At 44.9% G+C, this 24800-nt stretch overlaps 2 protein-coding genes across 2 annotated transcripts in view; one reads left to right on the top strand and one right to left on the bottom strand.

Moving 5' to 3' along the window:
- Positions 1-1365: 1365 nt before the first annotated feature.
- Psmd6 (proteasome 26S subunit, non-ATPase 6) lies at positions 1366-11055 on the bottom strand. The gene is made up of 8 exons (XM_038350074.1): positions 10837-11055; positions 10173-10378; positions 7115-7260; positions 6718-6937; positions 6491-6599; positions 3436-3604; positions 1710-1787; positions 1366-1577 (listed from the first exon to the last, which is right to left on the bottom strand). Exons 1-8 carry the CDS (start codon positions 10979-10981, stop codon positions 1481-1483), a joined length of 1170 nt encoding a protein of 389 aa, XP_038206002.1. The 5' UTR covers positions 10982-11055; the 3' UTR covers positions 1366-1480.
- Positions 11056-20336: 9281 nt separating this feature from the next.
- Positions 20337-24800, top strand: part of LOC119827686 (mediator of RNA polymerase II transcription subunit 14-like) — a 29672-nt gene continuing 25208 nt past the window's right edge. Inside the window, exon 1 of the mRNA XM_038349515.1 lies at positions 20337-24595. Coding sequence (XP_038205443.1) covers positions 20452-24595 — 4144 coding nt within the window. The 5' untranslated portion in view covers positions 20337-20451. The remainder of the gene's footprint in view (positions 24596-24800) is intronic.

Genomic DNA, 24800 nt, shown 5'->3' with positions numbered 1-24800 from the left:
GAGCACAGGCTTCTCTTCCAGAGGTCCTGAGTTCAATTCCCAGCAACCACACGGTGCCTCACAACCATCTGTAATGAGATTGGGTGTCCTCTTCTGGCCTGAAGGCATTCATGCAGGCAGAATACTGTATACATAATAAATAAATCTCAAAAAAAAAAAAAAACCAACATAATTTGCCTCTATCAAGACTCTAGGATAATGTTCTTCTTTAACTTAGGGGATCTTCTTTGGACTGTTTTCATATACCCTTTCCTGCCTAACTCTTAGCAAATCTTGTTGCTTCTACCTGGTTGAGCACTTCAACTGAATGCACCATGACAGAGCAAAACACTTAAGTCCAACCTGGTCATCCTTTGTTCAAAGTGTCCCCATTGTCTCCCGTACTCCCGTACTCCCCTCAGGCACCAATTTGCATGATCTTATTATACTCATGTAGCTCAAAGAATAGAGTTCCCTTCACAACCTGGATCCCTTTTATATTCTGTATCTCTCTCCATAGCACTAACCCCTTAGCATAGAAGGCAGAATTTTGATTACCTTATGATCATTGTGCTCCTATTAAAAAAAAAAAAAAAAAAAGGAAGATTCATTGTGGCTAATATTTCCACAGCATCTGTTCGGGTAAGTCATATTCTAGAGTCTAGCTCGTGCCAGCTGCCTAGAGAGGGACAACACACTTTAAAACAAGACTGTGGCAAGAAAAGTTTTCATATTTTGTCTTAAGCAGAAATCACTGCTGAATTGTGGTTAAGAGCATCTAAAACAAAGAGATTCCACATCAAGAGATGACCATCTTGTGCCACCTCCCTAATTTACTAAAAAGGCAGAGTTGCAGTGAGTAAACCTGACTACAGCCTTTATACTGTGGACTACACGGACAGGCAAAAGCTGAAGAACTGATGGAGGACTCTCATTGGTTAATAAAGAAACTGCCTTGGCTTTTTGATAGGGCAGGATTTAGATAGGTGGAGTAGACAGAACAGAATGCTGGGAAGAAGGCAATGGGGCAGACACCTCAGACAGATGCCATGCCTCTCCTCTCTGAGACAATTGCCATGGAGCCAGCAGCCAGGTCAGACATGCTGAATCTTTCCTGGTAAGCCACCACCTCGAGGTGCTACACACATTACTAAATATGGGTTACAGCAAGATGTAAGAATTAGCTAATAAGAGGCTGAAACTAATGGGCCAGGCAGTGTTTAAATGAATAGTTTGTGTGTTGTTATTTCGGGGCATAAGCTAGCCAGGCTGCCGGGAGCTGGGCAGCAGGAACCCGCTGCTCCCTTCACTACAAAGAACATTTTCCATTAATAATTCAGTTGGCATTGGTGGACCCATAAAGACATTTATGTTTAAGAAAAGAAATTCAACATAAAAAACTGGTGTATTTATTTGATGCTATTGAAGTGGGCACACAATGAAGAAATTTAATGAAAGAAAACTTCAAGTAACATCTGTAAGAATACATTTTTAAATAGTTTTACATGTTAATTACTCTGGACAATTTCTGAACCCTGTTCAGCAGCAAGTCTCCTTTCTTGATGGTTTCTTGGTACTGCCAGTTCTTGCTATCAGGTCTATAAAGTTAAGGAAAACAATAAATTATTTAGCAGCCAGATGAGTCCAAACAAGAGCTGACCTACTTGTGTACACAGGCACTTAAACTCCCCTATTATCAGCAAACACAGATGATGGGATAATAGGAGTACCTGTTAGTTTCTACTATTTCGTTGACTTTATCAATTTTGCAGTGTAGTCTTCCAGCAGCAATAAACCTGGACAGTTCCCTGATTCAGAAAAAGGAAAACAATCCACCGTTAGTTTCAGAGAACAATCAAAAGAAATGAATTCTGTCTTAGAGGTGAGATCTCCTTCTCCTCAAGCTTCAGCTACCACATATATATAAAATACCACAGATACAGTGCTCAGAGGAAACCAGGCAGAAATAAACTGCTAGAACCAACAAACCCTGACTACAAATGCAACAGCCACCTGTATTGGAGAAACAGCTTATTCCTTCTAAACACTATCCAGTTTCTTCCGCTCTTGCTTATGCTGTCTGAGAACACAAATGGGAAAAAACAACAACAAACTCTGCTTTTGACTCCATTTCTCAGCACAATTTTCAGAGAACTACACAGTCTCTGTGCAGCCACTTCAGTGAATCACCTGTGAGCTGCTGTGTTGAGTCTCACACTGCCCCCTTATTCTAGTGCACACTTTAAGGCTAAAGGGGGAGCAACTGTAACGTCAGCTTTCAGGATGCTGCAGCAGGAGGATTGCTTTCATGAGTACCTGGCTAGCCAGGGCTACAGAACAAGAAAGCAGGTCTCGTCCTTGCGCTCATGAGTCTCCTCCCGCCAGCCCACGAGAAACCCAGCTGACACGGCCTGCGATGGTGACCAGCCTAGAAAGTAAAATGTGGGATACTGCCCTTCTATGCTGGTAAGGGTCATTTGAAAAGCTAACAAGTGAACCTCTCGACAGGGGCTTTGAGTGACTTAGAGATCTATACATCTCAGTGAAGACAAGCTAAACCCCAAGACAATTAGGAGTCAGATCCTAGGAACATCGGTTGACGTCTGAAACTTGCCTGGAAGTTATTATGTGTTCAGAAAGTGTAATACAAAATTCACTGTACAATTTAGAATTCCTTTGGGTTTTATAATAAACTATAATTTAAAAATGTATACGACACAAGAGAATAGTCAGGTTTAAATGCAAAGCGCACCACTTTCCACTGTGGACCATGGTGCTCTGCAGTAAAAACCCTGCAATGGCGTCCCCTAGCACACAGGTCTTAAACTCTAAGACCACAGTCAACTGCTACACCTTAGCTATGCTACAACTTGCTCCCATCTTTAAGCTGTTCTTGCTTTTTCCTTTTTTACATGTGGAGAGCTTCACATGTCTGACATTTCTAAGTCACAGCACACTTTACCTCTTCAGGCATGCCATATCTGACGCACTTCCCAACTGTGCTATCTATACTGCTGATTTGATCTGAGGTTTGTTACAGTGCATTAAGAGTCCACAGCAGCACCAACCAACAGCTCAGTATCTGATCAATCAGTGATTCTGCTTCCACATTCTGTCATCAACCTAACTGCCACACTATCACAGGAAATGGCATTAAATACAGACATAACAGAAGGTCTGGGCAGCACTGTGCGCAGTGCAGAGCGCTCCTCTGCAGCCCCGGGGAACTGGTGAAATGACTCGAGCAAAGCACTTCCCAGCCTTGCACTTTCTCGTCTCAATGGGAAGTGTACGCCAAGGAAGTCACACAGGGCAGACGCCTCTGTTAAAACAATACTTCAGAAAAAGTCTTTGCTTTATTTTCCTTCGTAAAACTGAGGAAAGCAATGTAAATTCAAAAAAATGTAGAAAACCACATTAAAAGGCAGTTTTTATGCATAAATTTGTTAAACTTACTGGTCAATGAATTCCACACCCACGCCAAACGCTTCTGCCATATAGCCAAGGGTTAATGATCTATAGGATTCCAGCAGCTGGCTGTACGCATGAATTCTCATTTCTCTTACGTAGTATCGGTAATGTGGCGCAAAAAGCCAATCCTTTTTCATTTCCTGTTCCACGATAGCTACAATAAATAAGATGACAAATTACAAGTCTTCCTCTCACCTAAGGAACTGGCATCCAGCAGCTTTGAGTCCAGTATGGATCACTGTTCTTCTATACCGTCCAACAACGGACGGGCAGCAGCAAAGACAGACCTACTGGAACTACCCCCAGATTACAGCATAAAAATGTTCCATTGCAGAACTTTTTATGTACTCAAGCAAAATTGAGTAGTTTCATTTATAATTATAGCAGGGACAGTGATAGATGAAAGACAAGAACCAAAAAGACATTTTTATGACACCACAAAACAAGCAATAGAGAGTAATAAAACCTATTATCAGAAATGTAAAGTTTGAGGACAAATTATAATAACTTTTTTTTATTCTATGTATGTTTGCTGGGTTTTCTGTAACTGGAGTTGTAGACAGTTGTGAGCCATCATGTGGGTGCTAGGAACTGAACCTGAGTCCTCTGGAAGAGGAGTCAGTGTTCTTAACCACTAAGCCATCTCTCCAGCCTGAGGACAAATTATAAACTACAAGGCTTACGTAGCAGTAAATTGATAATAAAACTGAAGACCAAAGTGTACATGAGATATTAATGGGCAAACCACAGGAATATAAATCATCTTACTAAATTCTTCTGCTCTGGATCCTAAAACATGATACAAAATTAGTAAGTCATATACAGAAAATGGCAGTAGCCACATGGTTACGAAGCCCTCGGCCGGGGCAATAGAGAGCAAAGACCTCTGAGAAACTTGCAGAAATTACTACTAGAGAGCAGAGTTAGTAAGCACAAGTGCCAAGGCAGGATGAATAAGAAAAAACTGCACAAGTTTAAGAGGGTAGGGACAAGATGAATAAGGGAATTTGGTGTGAACAAGCTGAAAATCCCAGGAAAAGCAATAATTTTGGCTGTAGTCTTTTGGGCAGTTATTTCTTTAGAGGGTAAAAAATGAGGTTCAGACATGCTGTGTCACTATTCAAGTGGATGTGCCATCAGACAAGCAAAGCTATCAAGGAGGGGTCAGGACTACAACCAGGAATCTGCAGAGCACAGACCCAGATAAAGTTCCTAAAAGATGACAGGGACAAGGCAGGGACCACCAAAAGCAGTCAGTCACTGAAAGGAAGCCAAAGAAAACAAAGCTCTGTCCGTCTGGAGCCACGAGAACCAACTGAAAAACAGAGGCTGTCCACATCCAGTGAGGGGGACAGGCCACGGAGACGCGCGCTCCTCCAGTCTTCTAAAATGTGGACGGACACGCGTGCTTTCAAAATACTCTAAGTGAGAGAAGTACAGGTGATGTGCGCAGAAACTGGCTCCGATTTTCTAGGGGCAGCGGGGTCAAAGTGTATTAATACTCCATCTCTCAGATTCCACCCACCTAAGGAACTGGGTGTGACAGCTGAGCTACCTGCACTTTCAAAGCAAGATTACTTTACAGGGCTAAGTTAAGACCTTAGAGATCTTCCATCAGTAGACACAGGGTACGTCCCAGAAGCCCTTCAACAAGAAGAAGCTCTAAGGAGCTCCACTTGGTTGAGCTCTGCACTTGGTCCACGGGAGTCACTTACGACTGTGATTTCAACAGCACACTCCTGGAGGGTAAGAATGGAGTGAGTGGGAAAGGTGGAAGCCTTTACATCCAAAAGCTACCAAATTCATCAATTCTGTTTCACTAGAAAAACACACTTTTTACAAAACAGCAGCAGCAATTGTCAATAATCAGCTTTAGGGAAATCCAGAGGAGGTTGCCTTTATTATCTTAGAAATTTAGCCATCAGTAGCAAACCAAACGGCCAGGAGGGAGTTTAGTCCTCAAAAGAAGCACACTGGTGTGCACGGGGCTCTGTAAATTAGTCGTTAAGGAACACAAGAATTGTATGCAGATTATATTTTCAATTCACAGACCTAGCTATTACATTATTTAAAAAAAAAATCCTTGAATGGAGTGATGATTAATTAATCTCAGTCTCAAGAGATTCAGAATTCCCTACATCTTCCCCACAGACCTAATAGTAAACCATCTGCACATATTCGCTCTGTTCCTCAAGAGTAAAGTCAGGTCAGACAAACTCCCAGGTCACAGGGTCAGACACCAAAAGTTTAGGCTTTGCTAACCACACAGCTCTTTGTCATACATTCTTTTTCTATTATTTTAAACACCACTTTAAAAAAACAAAATTCAGGGGCTGGAGAGATGGCTCAGAGGTTAAGAGCATTGCCTGCTCTTCCAAAGGTCCTGAGTTCAACTCCCAGCAACCACATGGTGGCTCATAACCATCTGTAATGGGGTCTGGTGCCCTCTTCTGGCCTGCAGAAATACACACAGACAGAATATTGTATACGTAATAAATAAATAAATATTTTTTAAAAAAAGTCAGCAGGGCAGTGGTGGCGCACGCCTTTAATCCCAGCACTCGGGAGTCAGAGGCAGGTGGATCTCTGTGAGTTTGAGACCAGCCTGGTCTACAACAGCTAGTTCCAGGATAGACTCCAAAGCTACAGAGAAACCCTATCTCGAAAAATAAAAAAAACAAACAAGAAACAAAAACAAAACTCAGACCAATCTAGCACAGTAGTAAAGGCATCGACTGCCAAACTCGATGCCCTGCGCTCAATCCCCAGGGCCCATGTGGGGAAAGGAAGGAAACTCTGAAATTGTCCTCTGACTTTCACATCACACCTTGGCATACATGTGCATAACACACAATCATTCTTACATATGCAGACAGACAAAAACACATCAAGGTTGCTGACATTCCACTAAGCAAAACAGGCAGAAAATGAGTGAAGACCTCCAGTTATCAAAGACCCCTGTATCTCTCACATGTGAAAAACCCAGTTTTGTTTATTTATCCATAGGACCAGCAGATGAAGACAAATCATCAATCCTTACCTAATGACTGGAAGAAAGCCGAATAGCGGCATTCATAGAGAGAAAACAGATACTGCCGGACTGCCGGAAGGCTGTGCAGCACTTCAAGAATCTCTGCTCCTTTAATGACCTAGGTATGAAAAAAAGCAAAAACAAAAACCAATAAACACATTTTAATCATTTCTGTGTTTTTAAACTAGGAAAGCATGAAACAGTCTTTAAAAGGGTATTATGCTTTCTTTTTTTACCTTTTCCCTAAGATCTGGTCTTTCTAAGGCAATCATACTGACGTAAACTGTGTAAGTCACAAACGTCTTATAATCCATGAGCTCATAGGACGTAAATGTAGAAACTGTGTCAAGAAAGAGCTCCGCAGCCTGTTTGAAGTCACGGACAGCCACGCAGTACAGACCTTGGTACACTTTCAGCCTGTTTCTCCTGTCCCAGTCCCCACCTTCTTCAATTAGGCTAGCAAATAACACAAAAGAAACAGATTAATTCTTGAAGAAAAAAAAAACAAACTTCTAACTTAAGTATTTCAGTAAGTCAAACTCCCAACTATAAACAAAACAAAATGGGTAAGCTTAGGCCTACCAACTTATTATCAGCGCATAACCTCCAAGCTTATCCCCCTGCTAATGTTACCTTTTGGCCTTTTCTGTGTTCCGAGTGATGAGGTCATTATCCATATAAAAGAGGCCGATCCTTAGCAGATAAAACACGATATCGAGTCGGTGACCCAGGGCCACAGTCTTATCGTACGTCTTGCGAAAGGCTGTCAGAGCTCCCTCCTGTCAAATTCAAGACCAAAGGGGGAAAAGTATACAATTTAGCAATGCCATCAACTTCCCAGATTTCCCTGGCAAGAGTGGCCAGGAAAACAGGAAGGAGAGATGAAGTGAGAAGACAGGGAGAGGGAGGGTCAATGCTGTACTTGGAGTAAGGACCGAGGGTTCCTTTGGCTGGACAAAATGTAGACAACACCAAGTACACTGCACTCAGAACAACGCATGGAAACCACTGACCACACACAACAGCACTGCTGTTTCCACAGCCTCACTGCCTGTGCCTTTAACAACTATGTTACTTCACAATAATTTCCCTATAAATTATCAATCATTTTAAGAAGAGACTTGTGTCACTGATTAAATACCATTGAAACCATGAATATACAATTTCATCTCTAAGAACTGAAATAAAATGATCCTGCTCTTTACAACACACTGATAAAATCAGACTAGCTAGTTTGTTTCAGTTATTATTAGTCATGCTTCATAGATGTATAAAAGCAGTGTACCCAGTACCCAGCCTTGGGTCTGCAGTACTAGTCCTCACTAGGCAAAGGGGGTTAGGGGAGAAACAATGACTGCCAGTTTGCAGAGTAAAGTTAAAATAGAGGTGAGTTTATGCCATCTTCTATCAAAAATGAAGGTAAGCACGGGAGCCCAACGAAAGGACAATGAGGCTATGCTAGAGGACTCCACTCACAATCTGCAACAAACCAAACATCCTAAAAATCAGTTTGCAAACAATAAGAAAACCCACTGCATCCATTAAACATGTAGAAACTGTCAAAATATAAAACCTGAACTTTCCTTTTTGGGAAAACGCCTCTGAACCAACATAGAAGGAATTTGCATCACCACACAACCATAATCACCTGCTGCTAACTCAGCCATATTCTAGATGAAATTCAAGACCTGAACCAAACCTTCAAATCTCACTCACATAGAACACAGATCACTCTCTGAAATCTCACATCACATAGAACACAGATTACTCTTTCAAACCAAACCATACTCAATACTTTCAATGCTTCTATGTTTCCAGGTTTTGGCCTGGAGAGATGGCTCAGCTAAAGGCTAGGCTCACAACCAAAAATATAAGAGTTTGTTTCCCAGCACCTACTGTTGTCCTTCCAGGTACATTGAGAGAGAGAGAGGAGAGAGGAGAGAGGAGAGGGGAGAGGGAGAGAGGGAGGGAGAGAGAGAAAATAAAGTTTTAAATTCAACAACTTAGAATTCAAGTCCTTCCTTGCTAGTGCAATTCTAAACCCTTTGCCTCTACCTTTAATCAGCATGAGGTAGAAACACATCCTATTTTATACAAAAAAAAAGCAAAAAAAACCTGAAGGAGCAGTAAATAGTGACTACTCAGGCTAGGAATATAGCCAAAAAATCATACCCAAGAGCTCACACTATTTTTAAATATTGGAACCATGTCATCCTACATCTAAATACTAAGGAGTGAATCCAACACAAGAGTTATGTAAAATGACTGGTCATACATAAGAAAACAAATGCTCACCGTCCCAGCAATTTCACCTCCTCACTAATCAGTATGCTAAAGCAACACTGGCGTATAATCACAAGGAGACATGGGAACATGTTTTTCACCTCAGCAATTTGTTTAAAAAAAAAAAAAAACAGCTTTTATGGCTAGTTAAAGCAAAGGCAGCTGAAACAACGTGCGTGGCCTGCAACCACAGACAGCCTGCTCCACAGGGGGATGACAGCAGGGAGCCAGGATGTTGAAGATGTTCTCTCAAGTGTGGTGACAGACGACAGGATGAGGGGACTCCTGGAACACACTGTGGCCTCAAGTACAAAACCAGTGCTTACTACTCATTCTCTACAAGACACACACACACACACACACACACACACACACACACACGTGCGTAACTGCAAAACAAAAGAGCTTTTCTCTCAAAGTAGAGAGTAAGAAAAGTCAGACGGCCACATCTAATGTCTTAGACCCTAGAATGGAAAATACTACTAAATCTTTTAGATTTATGTGCATGAGTGTTGTATTATACCTGTACACAGGCTTGCCTGGTTGATGCCAGCGGAGGTCAGAAGAGGGTGCTGGATTTCCAGAACTGGAATTAAAAAGGGCTATAAACTGTCCTGTGGATGCTTATGAATCTGGGTCATCTGTGAGAGCAAGCAATGCTCTCAACCCCTGAGCCATCTCTCCAGCTCCCTACTGTACATCTTTTAAAATGTACAGTAAATGCTTCCCAACCAAGTGAACTACTGTCAATGGCCCCCATGTTAGAAAGGGAGTGAGTAAAACCTCTGTTCGTGCACTTGTTTTGGAGATTTATTTTTATTATTTTCAAGCACATGCATGTGTCTGTGTCTGTTTGGGGGTACGTGCACATGAGCGCAGGTGCCGCTGGAGGCTAAAGGCATCAGAGCCCCTTGGGTCTAGAGTTGCCAACCTCTTGATGTGGGTGCTAGGAACTGAGCTCACGTACTCCACAAAACAGTACACTCTTAAACCACCGAGCCACCTTTCTAGTTCCATGTGCACTTAAGCTTATAATGACACAGAAACAAGAACTAATATACACCTGGCTTCGGTTCAGGGCAGGAACCGGGTGCTACAACATAATCATGTACTAACTGTCCTTGTACGGACTCCTCAGTGCCTGTAAACATGATTAGCCTTCCTTCAAAAAAGGTTTGCCAGGCGATGGTGGCCCAAGCCTTTAAGAACTTGGGAGGCAGAGGCAAGCAGATCTCTGCGAGTTCGAGGTCAGCCTGGTGTACAGAGCAAGTTCCAAGGCTGCCAGAACTACAGAGAAACGCTGTCTAGAAAAAAAAAAAAAACAACAAAAAAGCTCATTTATGCAGTGAGATATTACCCAATATCAATCAGTCTGTACCTCCAGAGAGGAGAGAGCGTCTCCACTGACCTTGTCACCTATCTGACAGAGGTACTCTGCTTTGGCCATCATCGCGTCTCGAATTTCACTCTCTCCCAGATTCTTCTCTGCATCCTCCAACTCGTCATCCAAGCGTTTCAGCTCTTCTTCATTTGCCTTCTTCATTTTACTGAGGAGATCCACGTCCAGCTGCCAGTCGAGGGATTTGCACAAGGCTTCATAATAAGGAGCCATATCTAAAAGCCATAAATCGTGCACGGTCAGAGTCGGCCTGCTCTGTCCCACCTCACCAAAGGTCAGCTAGCAGGCGCCTACCATAAGGGCGCCTAAGGGCCTGGGATAGCACAGCTAAGGCATTGAAGCGGGGAGGCCCGCGTGAGGGCCAATCTCTATTAAGCCCGCAGGGAGGGACATCCTCAGGTTGCTCTGTCCAGCTCCTGTTCCAAAGCAGTCAGGGACAGACCCAGCTGTCCCTTGACAGGGAGCTCAACACTGTCGGGACCAGAGCCACGGAGCCTTTGCGGGCACCAGCACTGAGGCTTGTCCCGCGGCAGGAGCGAACCACGGAGGCAAGGCCCTCTCGGAGGCAGGAGGGCTCCCCAGGGTTCCCCGAAAAGCCCCAACGGGAGACGCCCAGCCAGGCCACCCGGACCGCCCCGGCCTAGGCCGCTGACTCGGCGCTCCCGGGCCTCACTGTTTTCACGGACGGCTGCCATCAGCTCCTCGCGCACCGCCGCATTCCCGCGGTGCTCGGGCAGACTGAGCAGGAAGCGCAGCTGAGCGATGCGCAGGTCGGGGTTCTTGGGCAGACCCTCTTCCTCTAGGTTTTCCAGCGGCATGACAACGACAGGGAAGCCAAATGCGGGAAAACACCACCGTCCTGCACTGCCACCGGAAGCAGGAGGAGGCGGAAGGCGTCTTGTAGCCGCCAGCCTGACTTCCGGTCGCGTCTCTACCTCCCCCTGCCTGCAGCGTTCCCTGCTGGACACCGGCGGGAGTTCACCGGAGCGCTTTCTTGCTCTAGGTCTCAATTCTTGCATATCTTCTTTTCCTTTTTAGCTGTTTTCCTTATGTCACATTTGCAACAGCTAAGGATCTGGAAATCCTCTAACGACGTGAAAATCTAACGCCGAAGAGAGAAACAAGAGAGACAGGGGCCACGTTTTTCCAGGCCCTCTGATGTTAACCGTCTTGAGGCTAGGAAGAAATTCTATTGGCACACATTGCAGGCGTGCAAACTGGAACATAACGTGTTTAGAAAAAAATGACTAAGTTAACACAACAGCTAAGCGGCAAGGCCTGAATAAAAAAACCTCTCTTCTTTACCTTTACAAATCCACATTTTTGCCTGCTCTAAGGAAAAGGCAGACCCTGTGTTTTTTAGGTTTAATCCAGTGACAGTCTCTCCAAAAACGGCTTTTACAGTATTTACTTTTGTGTGCACATGTTGGAATAGCCTTCGGGATGGGAAATGGTTACATAACACCCCACTGTGGTGTTTGAATGAGACACAGTTAATTGAAGACCTGGTCCCCATCGGTGGTGCTGTTTGGACTCCTTAAAGAACCTTTAGGAGGTATAATCCTTACTTGAGGATGTGCCTCACTAGGGATAGGCTTCGAGAGTTTCTGGCCTCTCTCCATTTCTGGTTCTTTCTTTGTTCTCTCTGTGTGTAGCTGAAGATGTGAGCTCCCAGTCTCTTGTTCCCGCCAACTGCTTCCACACCTCCCCCACTATTAAGGACTCTCTGAAAGAGAAAGGCAAAATAAACTCATAAGCTGCTTTTGGTCGTGGTGTTTCTCAAAGCAACGAAAGTAACTAGTACAACCACTGGATGCATTTACTTTTATTGATCCCTGCAACTGAGGCAGCTACCCTCCCCCAAGAGAATCTTACCCATAGGGTCTAAGGCCAGGGGGTTACCACAGATGTTGAATTCCACTTTGAAGCATAGACTTCTACTAGAAGCTTTATTATTATTATTATTATTATTATTATTATTATTATTATTAGGTTTTTTGAGACAGGGTTTCCCTGTAGTTTCTAGAGCCTGTCCTGGGACTAGCTCTTGTAGACCAGGCTGGTCTCGAACTCAGAGATCCGCCTGCCTCTACCTCCCGAGTGCTAGGATTAAAGGCATGCGCCACCACCGCCCGGCTATTTTTTATTATTATTATTATTATTATTATTATTATTATCCTCAGTACAGCAGTTGCACCAGAATCTGCTGCTGTTTCAGTTATGCAAGCTCACTGTCCTGCTGCTCAGGTCAAGGCCCGGCAGCCTTCTGAATCCCATCAGCTGCTGCATCCCACCAGCCTTCTGCATCCTACCAGAACTGCTTCTGCCACTATAATCAAATGTAGCTTTCTTTGTTTTTTTTTTCTTCTCTTTTTTTTTTTTTTTTTTTTTTTTTTTTGTCTTTTTAAGACAGGTGTTCTCTCTGTAACAGCCCTGGCTGTCCTGGAACTCACTCTGTAGACCAGGCTCAAACTCACAGAGAGATCCTCCTGCCTCTGCCTCCTGAGTGCTGAGATTAAAGGCGTGCACCACCATGCCTGGCTCAAATGTAGTTTTTCACCAAGTCTCTATCGTTCTATTTTATCAATAAAGACTCAAGAGTCAGATGCTGGGGTGAAAACCTAGCTCAGAGAGGCTGAAGGCAGGGTTTTGCTGTAGTTTTAGAGCCTATCCTGGAGCTAGCTCTTGTAGACCAGGCTGGCCTCGAACTCACAGACATCCGCCTGCCTCTGCCTCCTGAATGCTGGGATTAAAGGCGTGCGCCACCACCGCCCGGCTGCAGTGGATCTCTTATGCCGTCCTTCAACTGTCCTGGGTCCTGAAGCAGGATGCCCCGTGAAGGATGTGCAGACCCAGGAGCCACACCCCGTGTGATGGTTACCATATGCCTGACCTTTGTGAAAGGAGAATGCAAAGGTTTGTCAAAATTGATGCTAAGGGGCAGTCTGTTTTATGCTGCCAGGATGTTATAACTTTATATGGAAACTGATCCTCAGTCCCCCACAAGAGAGGTGCTGTAGAGGTTATCCTAAGACTTTCATGAAAGCCGAGCGGTGGTTAATCCCAGCACTCGGGAGGCAGAGGCAGGTGGATCTCTGTGAGTTCGAGGCCAGCCTGGTCTACAGAGTGAGTTCCAGGACAGGTTCCAAAGCAACACAGAGAAACCCTGTCTCAAACAAACAAACAAAAAAAAAAACACGCACACACAAAACAAAACAAAACAAAACAAAACAAAACAACCTAAGACTTCCATGAATGTGTACGGGTCAAGAGGAACTGGAGCTTTAAATCAAGCCCCTTTGTGACTATAAGGATCTTGCAAAGACTGGGTTCTTACTATACATGGAATATGAATAAAATTATATCCATAATCTAGTCATAAACAAAAACTGTTTATAAAAGCTGGATTGTTAGTTCCAAGAAACATACAGTAAATGGCCACACCTTTAGCAAAGAAATTCAAGCTCCACTTTCTATGAAGATCAGTCTTCCTGGCATCCTCATGCATGCCTTTTATCTTAGTAACTAGGAGGCAGAGACAGGCAAATCTCTGTAAATCTTATATCAGCCTGGTCTTCACAGTGTGTTCCAGGCCAGCCACAGTAACATAGTAAGACCCTAACTCAACAACAACAACAACAAACCTGTCTAAAGATGCTGTCTACCCAAGACATCAATGTTTAATGAGCTTCTCTTCTTATATTCACCTTACCATAAGTCTGAAGTTCACAGACAATAAGGGAACAAGAAATCCAGAGGAAAATCCTTGGCACTGCACTGTGTCTTACAGCCCCTAACTGCTCATGAGGCCACAACTCTCAGAAGAGGCCTGCAGCATGGGCCGTGGTCACCCTTCCCCACAGCACCCACAGGAGTAGTGGAGACCTGAATGGACTTCCAAGGTGTATGTGCTGGTCACCTCTGACACTGTGGTAAAATACCCGAAGGGGAAGAAACCGAAAGTGTTTACTCTGGCCTGTGATAAAGGTTTACCTTCGAAAGAAAACTCAATATGTCTACACCCTTCTAATAGCTCATTCAGCTAGGAACTCAAGGCATTAACAAACTGATGGAGTCAGTACCTTGGTGGTTTCATCGCTTCTCAAAAGCACCAGCAGCTGAGGCCCAAGCCTTTTAAAACACAAACTTTTATAAAGCATTTCATACCCAAACCACAATAGGGTGATTACCCAAAGCATTGCCCCCATAAGGGCAATAGATAATAGTGTGATCTCTTTGTAGCCAGGTGCCATGATTGGCCGTGGCCATTCAGAGTTTTCTCTACTTTGTCTTAAGGCATGTTTGTTTCTCACTTGGCAGAAAGACCCAGAATGAAGCTAAAAATGCTGTGGCACCCAGAGAATCATGGCTAACAGAAACAGGGACAAAACCAACCAATATACAGGTATCAAGTCATGTGCCATACATTCTGCATGGAGCAAATCAGGGATATTTGCCCACTATGTGAAGATGTATTACTATGATTGGCTTAATAAAGAGCTGAACGGCCAGTATCTAGGAGAGAATATAGGTGGGACTTCCAGGCAGAGAGAAAGAAAGGAGGAGATGAATCTAGGTGCATGGGAGAGGCCAACAAGACACGGAGGGAGTCAGCCATACAGAATAAAAGAAAGGTAAAAAGCCACGAGGCAAAACATAGATGAATATAAATGGGTTAATTTAAGTTTTAAGAGCTAGTGGGACAAGTCTAAGCAAAGGCCAGGGTTTCATAATTAATAAGAAGTCTCTGTGTCATTATTTGTGATTTGGTGACTGACAGCAAAGCTTGCTACAGATCCCTGTGACATGACAAGGACAATCCACTTGGTTGTCTTCTCTACTCTGTCTACACCAACCTGGCTTACACCTATTGGCATGGCCTTCCCTAGCCAGTTCATTGTTGATGAGTTCGCCTCCGCCAACTACATACACGATAGCTCCAAAAGAGCTTCTCATCTCCTTGATGAACTCACTCTTTGGAGCTTTGGAGTCTCCTGCTGTGGGCTGGCATCTAAGTGTGAATCCCTAAGGGTACCCAATGGGCAACTTCACCAAGTCCTTGCTCTCGTAAAAAAAATTTTTAACTGTTACTCTCAGTGTACCACCTTCTGTTTACAATAAAGTCAGATATATGACTCCCCCCTCCCAAATTATCTGGGGATTTTCTGTCTGCACAGGTCCCAGTCATGAGAGTATTTGGCATCTCCCTGGTATGCAAAAGAACTATGGGTGAAAATAGCCTCTGGGTTGAATGTTACAGGATGTGGATCCAGATAAAGAGAGACTAGCACTTCCCAGCTGCAGATGGGCACTAGCTTTCATGTGGAGAAGCTAAGACAGCTTATGTCAGTATTCCCTGCTTGTGTGTGGGGGGAAATGTATCCGTATAAACATTAATAAGAAAACAAATATTAAATGCCTTATTTTCCGGGTTTGTTGTAATATATGGATCGAAGACGTGTTTGTCCATCGCTATGTCAGTTCCTTGAGTCGATTTTATAAAAATAACTCTACTTCCCCTAAATAAACATCATTTTAGCAGACACTTGCTATTACGTTCAGCTAACTTTGGTCACAACTTCCCATTAAGAGACTAGGAAATGACTCAGGAAGGAGAGTAGGCACTGGAAGTCACAGAGCTGGCAAGGGGCAGAGCTGTCTGAGATTTTGCAGTCTCAGTGGTGCTGGCCTATGTGATCTATGTGCCCTGGGCTAGGCATCCTTTACGACCGATTATATTGTCCCTTAAATGGATACTTAAATCTTCTGAAAGACAACCAGCAATGGTGTGTAGCACTCTTTGTGAGTTGTTTTTTTCTGTAATACCCTAAGCTACCTGCACAAGACAGACTTAAGTCTGAAGGATAAAATCTAACTCAAATATGAAAAAAAAACCAAGTATCTCAGATTTCTATAAATGCTGAGAATACATGGAGCGCTTCCTAGTCTAGAGGCTGATGCTTTGAAATCTCTTTGGGGTCCAAATTTCCCCTCCTGAACTTAGAGCTTCAAGAGCAGCTAGTTCATACCTGAACCGGAGGGGGGGGGGTCCCAAGAAATGCCTTCCGGTACTCCTCCTACCTCTGCGATATTCTTATGAGCTACATAAAGTACATTTCCTTCAGAGGAATATATACGATATATATTATATTTCATATGAGATAGTCAATATATTTAATTCTGTTAAAATAAAGAATTTCTTCCAATATCTAAAACATTTTATTAACGTGTAATTAATTTACCCAAGTAGTTAGCAGTGTATGTGTGTGTGTGTGTCTGTGTCTGTGTGATGGTATATGTTCATGTGCATGCATGTGTATGCCAACATATATGAATGTGAAGGCTAAAAGTCAACCTCACTTGTTGTTCCTCAGGAACCATCTACCATGTTTTCTGAGACAATCTGTCTTTGTTCTAAAGATCACCAACTAGGTTGAGCCATGTAGGCCAGCAAGCAGCAGGGACCTGCTTGTTTCTACTTCTTCCATGTTGAGCTCAGAAGTGTATACAACCATGTGATGCAGGATTCCCCTCTGTATACGGTGAATGTCATTGGCTAATAAAGAAGCTGCTTTAGAGCCGGGTGGTGGTGGCACACGCCTTTAATCCCAGCACTCGGGAGGCAGAGGCAGGCAGATCTCTGTGAGTTCGAGACCAGCCTGGTCTACAAGAGCTAGTTCCAGGACAGGCTCCAAAGCTACAGAGAAACCCTGTCTCGAAAAACCAAAAAAAAAAAAAAAAAAAAAAAAGAAGAAGAAGAAGAAGAAGAAGCTGCTTTAGGCCTTCTGCAGCACAGAATAGGGCAAGGTGGGAATTCCAAGAGAAAGAGAAAAGGCAGAGCCAAAGAGAGAAGTCATGTAGCCCCAGCAGGAGACAGGCACGGATGCCAGACAGAACCTTACCGGTAGGCCGCAACCACATGGTGATACACAGATTAATAGAAATGGGTTAATTTAAGATATAAGCACTAGCCAATAAGAAGTGTGAGCTAATAGACCAAGCAGTGTTGTAACTAATATAGTTTCTATGTAATTATTTTGGGTCTGAGCGGCTGGGAACGAATGAGCAGCCTCTGTCTACATTCGTGCCCTGCTTTCATATCTGGGTTTTGGAGACCAAACTCAGGTTGTACTTCCAAAGCAACACTTACCAACTAAGCTATCTCCTTAGCCTGGGTTAATAATTTGATTCCTGTCATGTTAGGAGGGGATATGTAGATCACATGCCTACATATTTGTTAAGCAAGCTTATTTATAATGTAGCTATTATATGCTTATATTTTGCTAGAGTTAGGAAGCTGATCTGTAGACAGAGATTGCACTTTCATTCCCAGCCGCCCAGACCCAAATGAGCACATAGAAACTATATTACTTACAGCACTGCTTGGCCAATAGTTCAGGAGTAACCCTATCCACCTCTTATGTCTTAAATTAACCCATTTCTATTAATCTATGTATCACCACGAGGCTATGGCCTACCACTAAGGTTCCGACATCTTTCTCCTTCAGCAGCTACATGGTGTCTGCCTGACTCCACCTTCTTTTCTCCTTTATTTCTGCTTGGAATTCCTGCCTTGCTCTATTCTGCCCCACCATGGGCCAAAGCAGTTTCTTTACTAACCAATGGTAATAAAACCATATTCACAGCATACAGAGGGGAATCCCACATCAATGATCAAAATGAGTAAACATGCTAGAGGAAGGTTCATTTACATGTGTTCAGTGTGTGTAAGAGATTGGTAAGTGTCATTTTCTTTTTTTGGATTTTTTTTTCCAAGACAGGGTTTCTCTGTGGCTTTGGTGCCTGTCCTGGAACTAGCTCTTGTAGACCAGGCTGACCTCAAACTCACAGAGATCCACTTACCTCTGCCTCCCGAGTGCTGGGATTAAAGGCGTGCGCCACCACCGCCTGGCGATTAGTAAGTGTCTTAATGCTGGAGCCACTGTTACCGAGTTCAGATCCTGCTGCTTCCCCTAATGTCTGCCTACAGCACACTCTCAGTTCTCCTTGTTTCCTGGCCCATGGCAGCAAACCTCAAGGACCAGCTGATGATTGTCAGTCTTCCTATGGAAGGACAGACCCTTCCAGAACAAGACTCCAGTTTTTGGGTTGGTGCTGTTGGTGTGGCCTGTGTCATGAGCACCTTAAGGGCTTGGTTGATAAACTTGTCATTTGAATTTTGGCCTTAATATTTATGGTTCTTTTCAATTCTGGATACTAATTTCCCATCTTAACACTGCTAGGTAGCATTATTTTTCTCATTTGGTAGGCTGTCTCCTCACTTTGCTAATGGTTTTCAATTTCACACAACCCTATGTGTCATTTTGGGGAGTGTTTCGTGTGTTATTAGATTTCTGAGAGTCCTTGCCTGTGTTCAATGTCTTTCCTTTATACGTTCCCATAGAATTTCTAAACTTCAGGGCTTATGTTCACAGATTGGATTCATTTGAACTGATTTGTTCAGGACGAGAGAGCCAGGTCTAATGTAATTCTTCCCACCCCTCCCCTTTGTTTTTTTTTTTTTTTTTTTTTTCGAGACAGGTTTTCTCTGTAGCTTTGGAGCCTGTCCTGGAACTAGCTCTTGTAGACCAGGTTGGCCTTGAACTCAGAGAGATCTTTCTGCCTCTGCCTCCCGAGTGATAGGATTAAAGGCGTGTGCCACCACCGCTGGGCTTAATGTAATTCTTATACAGAGCTACATCTGATTTTCCAGGAACAATTTTTAGAAGAGGCTGTGTTTTTTCTAGTGAATGCTTTTGACACCTTTATCAAAAATATGGGTGGCTGTAACTGTGATTTTACTGTGGGGGGTCCTCTATTTTAGTCTATTAGTTTGCATATATTTTTAATGCTGGTATCTATTTTTCTTACTATGGGTTTGTAGTATAGTTTGTGATTGGACCTTTGATATTCTTCATTGTTAAGTTGACTTTGGTTATGTATGGCCCTCAGTGTGTCTGCTTATATTTTAGTTTTTATCTATTAGAAATGTCATTATAATATTGGAGAATTCAATCTGTGCTTTATTCAAAGAAAAGTGAAGACCCAGGACCACCCTCTCATCAGAAATATAGTTTCTTTGTTCCTCAGATGTTACCAAGAGTAGTTTTACTTTCGTTTTGTTCCTTTTACTGCAATAAGAGCAAAATTTTGGGGTCAGAAAACCTGGGTTTAAGTCTGGGCTTCTTCATATTTTTTAGTTCTGTTGGACCAAACAGGTGACAGTTTTTCTAAGCATTTAGTTTCTCAGTCTGTAGAATTGAGATTACAAATTCCTGCTTCTGTCTGTGCGGTGAAGATGGACCTCTGTGATTGCCTCAGCCTGTCTGGAATGTTGGTGTCGCCAGTTCCTGCTGATTCTGAGAGAGCAGAGGAACCGGTCTTGTGGGTGAGCAGACCAAGACCGACAGTGCTTGAGAAAGCAGCCACAGGGATCAACTGAAAATTAAAAATGTCCTTGAATAAACAGAAACATCATGGGTTGCCTCTATAAAAAAAAAAAAGCTATAAGCTTTTGTGTTGTAAATTATCTCACAGTAGCCACATGGCTAAGTATATTTAAGGAAACTGAGGCACAAGATTATCTGCTAAAGTTCATACAGTAAAAATAGGAATTTGAAACCAAGCCTATGTCCCTAGTACCTTTACCCATCCTATACATTGATGACGCACTATATATCTGTGAGTATCTCCAGGAGACTTTGCACATATTTTTGTAATTGTTCTTATGAAGCAATTGCGTAGTCATTTTATGAAACGTCTATGAATGGATTTTCCCCGTGATCGGTGACGACTTCCCTCCATTTCTGCTTGACCAACATGTACAAGATGGAACAATTCTGTATCACTCAGCAACAGGGCTGCTTCAGAGCATGTGGTGAAAACTCATTAGCATGGCTGTTCGTTTGCTATAATCAGACTTTATAAGCCCTGCACTTAAATCTCTAGAGCTCACTCCCTTCCGCGGCGGCGGGCCCGCCCCTCGGTCCTCCCGGCCCGCCCCCCGGTCCTCCCGGCCCGCCCCCCGGTCCTCCCGGCCCGCCCCCCGGTCCTCCCGGCCCGCCCCCCGGTCCTCCCGGCCCGCCCCTCCGCCCTCCCGGCCCGCGCTCGTCTCGGCCCGGCCTATTTTAGGGGCGGGCCTCCGCAGCCCGGACTCAGCTTCCTGTTCGGAGACGGCCTGGCGCTGGGATCGGCGGCCGCTCTACCCGCGCCGCCTTGGTAAGGTCACCGACCCCGGGGAGGAGGCTCCAGGCCGCATCGGTCGCGCCGAGCCTGGCTGTGCGTCGCCATGGCCCCAGTGCAGCAGGAGAACCACCAGGTGATTCCTCCGGGCGGGGGCAGCGGCTCGGCGTCCGCCCCGGCTCCTCCGCCGCCGGGAGCCGCGCTGGCGGCGGCAGCTGCGGCCGCAGCTAGCCCTGGTTACCGGCTTAGCACGCTCATTGAATTTCTGCTGCACCGGGCCTACTCGGAGCTCATGGTATTGACGGACTTATTACCAAGGAAATCTGATGTGGAAAGGAAAATAGAAATTGTACAGTTTGCTAGCCGGACCCGGCAACTCTTCGTTCGATTATTAGCTTTAGTCAAATGGGCTAATGATGCTGGCAAAGTAGAAAAGTGTGCGATGATCTCTAGCTTTTTGGATCAGCAAGCTCTCTTGTTTGTGGACACCGCTGACCGCTTGGCCTCCTTAGCTAGAGATGCACTGATCCACGCACGCCTGCCTAGTTTTGCTATCCCGTATGCCATTGATGTGCTGACTACTGGGTCTTATCCACGACTTCCAACCTGCATCAGGGATAAAATTATTCCTCCAGACCCCATTACCAAAACTGAGAAACAAGCCACGCTTCATCAGCTTAATCAGATTCTCAGACATCGGCTTGTCACAACAGAGCTTCCTCCGCAGCTCGCGAATCTTACAGTGGCAAATGGCCGCGTGAAGTTTCGAGTTGATGGAGAATTCGAGGCGACCTTGACAGTAATGGGGGATGATCCAGAAGTCCCGTGGCGCCTTCTCAAGCTAGAAATCCTAGTTGAGGATAAGGAAACGGGAGATGGCCGAGCTTTGGTTCATAGCATGCAAATCGACTTTCTCCATCAGTTGGTGCAGTCCAGGCTTTTTGCTGATGAGAAGCCTCTTCAGGACATGTACAACTGCCTGCATTGCTTCTGCTTGTCTCTTCAGTTAGAAGTGTTACACTCCCAGACTCTGATGTTAATCCGAGAGAGGTGGGGTGACCTTGTGCAAGTGGACAGGTATCATGCTGGAAAGTGCCTCTCTCTCTCAGTTTGGAACCAACAGGTTCTAGGAAGAAAAACAGGCACAGCGTCTGTTCACAAGGTTACAATTAAAATGGATGAGAATGATGTCTCCAAGCCTTTACAGATTTTTCACGATCCTCCTTTGCCAGCTTCGGATTCTAAATTAGTCGAAAGAGCTATGAAGATTGACCACCTGTCAATAGAAAAGCTCCTGATTGACAGTGTCCATGCAAGAGCCCACCAGAAGCTGCAGGAACTGAAGGCCGTTCTTAGAAGCTTCAACGCTAACGAAAACTCTTCCATAGAGACTGCACTTCCGGCTCTTATTGTTCCCATCTTGGAGCCCTGTGGTAATTCGGAGTGCCTGCACGTTTTTGTCGATTTGCATTCTGGAATGTTCCAGTTGATGCTTTATGGACTTGACCAGGCCACTCTGGAGGACATGGAAAAATCTGTGAATGATGATATGAAGCGGATCATCCCTTGGATCCAGCAGCTAAAGTTTTGGCTTGGACAGCGGCGTTGCAAGCAGTCTATAAAACATCTGCCTACGGTAACCACAGAAACGCTGCAGCTTTCCAACTGCTCAACGCATCCCATTGGAAACCTCTCCAAGAACAAGCTGTTCATTAAGCTTACCCGCCTTCCACAGTACTACATTGTTGTGGAAATGCTTGAGGCTCCCAATAAGCCCACTCAGCTAGACTACAAGTATTACGTCATGTCTGTGAGCACTCCGGATGGTGAAGACAGCCCTGTCACGGCACTGCTGCTGCAGCAATTCAAGGACAACATCCAGGACATGGTTTCCTCCACGAAGACTGGGAAACAGACCAGAACTGGTACCAAGCACAAATGGTCTGATGACCCGTGTCCAGTAGAAAGCAAGAAAGCCAAACTGTCAGGAGACACGTGTGCCTTTGATAAAGTTCTAGCTCATTTTGTCGCTATGTGTGACACCAACATGCCATTTGTAGGGCTTCGATTGGAGCTGTCCAACCTGGAGATACCACATCAGGGAGTGCAAGTGGAAGGTGACGGCTTCAGCCACGCAATTCGCTTGTTAAAAATTCCTCCCTGTAAGGGAGTAAACGAGGACACCCAGAAGGCCCTGGACCGCTCTCTTCTTGATTGCACTTTCCGATTACAAGGCAGAAACAACCGCACCTGGGTGGCAGAGTTAGTGTTCGCAAACTGTCCGCTCAATGGCACTTCCACCAGGGAGCAAGGACCATCCCGGCGTGTGTACCTCACGTATGAAAATCTGCTGTCTGAACCTGTTGGTGGTAGAAAAGTGGTTGAAATGTTTCTTAATGACTGGAGCAGCATTGCCCGATTATATGAATGTGTGTTGGAGTTTGCACGTTCTCTACCAGACATACCTGCTCATCTGAATATTTTCTCCGAAGTTCGTGTTTATAATTACCGAAAACTCGTCTTGTGTTATGGAACCACCAAAGGAAGCTCAATTAGTATCCAGTGGAATTCCATTCACCAGAAATTTCACATTTCTTTGGGAACAGTTGGCCCAAACTCTGGGTGCAGTAACTGTCACAATACCATTCTCCACCAGCTTCAAGAAATGTTCAACAAAACACCGAATGTGGTTCAGCTGTTACAGGTGCTGTTTGATACTCAGGCGCCGCTGAATGCCATCAACAAACTCCCTACTGTGCCAATGTTGGGCTTGACTCAGCGAACTAACACTGCCTACCAGTGTTTCTCCATTCTACCGCAGTCATCCACCCACGTCAGACTGGCCTTCAGGAACATGTACTGCATTGATATATACTGCTGTAGTCGAGGGGTCGTGGCAATACGGGATGGTGCCTATAGTCTTTTTGATAACAGCAAGTTAGTTGAAGGCTTCTATCCTGCGCCCGGATTGAAGACATTCCTGAACATGTTTGTTGATAGCAACCAGGATGCTCGGAGAAGATCTGTAAACGAGGATGATAACCCCCCTTCTCCTATAGGAGGGGATATAATGGACTCTTTAATATCACAGCTCCAGCCACCTCAGCAGCAGCCGTTTCCAAAGCAGCCAGGAAGTTCAGGCGTTTACCCTCTTACTTCCCCTCCTGCGTCCTACCACACCACAGTGAATCAGTCTCCGTCTATGATCCACACCCAGTCTCCAGGAGCCCTTGACCCTAGTTCTCCGTACACTATGGTGTCACCGAGTGGTCGAGCAGGAAACTGGCCTGGATCTCCTCAAGTGTCTGGACCCTCACCAGCAACCCGTTTGCCTGGAATGTCACCAGCCAACCCGTCTCTACATTCTCCTGTTCCCGATGTTTCTCATTCCCCTCGAGCTGGCACAAGTTCCCAGCCAATGCCAACCAACATGCCTCCGCCTCGCAAACTACCTCAGCGCTCCTGGGCAGCATCCATACCCACCATCCTCACTCACAGTGCCTTGAATGTCCTACTGTTACCCTCTCCAACGCCGGGCCTTGTGCCTGGCCTGGCAGGCAGTTACCTCTGTTCGCCGCTTGAGAGATTCCTTGGATCTGTCATCATGAGACGACACCTTCAGCGGATTATTCAGCAGGAAACGTTGCAGCTGATCAATTCCAACGAACCCGGTGTGATCATGTTCAAGACAGATGCCCTGAAATGCAGAGTAGCCCTTAGTCCCAAAACCAACCAGACCCTTCAGCTGAAAGTAACACCTGAAAATGCCGGACAGTGGAAACCTGATGAGCTTCAAGTGTTGGAGAAATTCTTCGAAACAAGAGTTGCAGGACCACCGTTTAAAGCCAACACACTCATAGCCTTCACCAAGCTGTTGGGAGCGCCAACACACATCCTCCGTGACTGTGTGCACATTATGAAGTTGGAGCTGTTCCCAGACCAAGCGACACAGCTACAATGGAATGTTCAGTTTTGCCTCACCATCCCTCCCAGCGCACCGCCGATTGCACCTCCTGGGACACCGGCCGTGGTGTTGAAATCCAAAATGCTCTTCTTTCTTCAACTGACTCAGAAGATATCAGTCCCTCCCCAAGAACCTGTCAGTATAATAGTTCCCATCATTTATGACATGGCTTCAGGTACCACCCAGCAGGCAGACATTCCCAGACAGCAGAACTCTTCTGCGACTGCGCCCATGATGGTCAGCAACATCCTGAAGAGGTTTGCAGAGATGAACCCACTGCGACAAGGTGAATGTACAATATTTGCAGCTGTTCGGGATTTAATGGCTAATCTTACACTTCCCCCTGGTGGGCGTCCATAGACACTGTTGTTTTTAATTCAGGAAGGCTGACAAATGAAACACACACACGGACACACACACACACACACACACACACACACACACACACACACACGAGGCTGTATTCAGCCATCAGTTTTTAAAAGGAAAAG

This window comes from Arvicola amphibius, chromosome 12 (assembly GCF_903992535.2).
Source record: "Arvicola amphibius chromosome 12, mArvAmp1.2, whole genome shotgun sequence".
NCBI lineage: Eukaryota > Metazoa > Chordata > Mammalia > Rodentia > Cricetidae > Arvicola > Arvicola amphibius.
The sequence above is the reverse complement of the archived record's forward strand: the minus strand, read 5'-3'. Positions and strand labels throughout refer to the sequence as shown.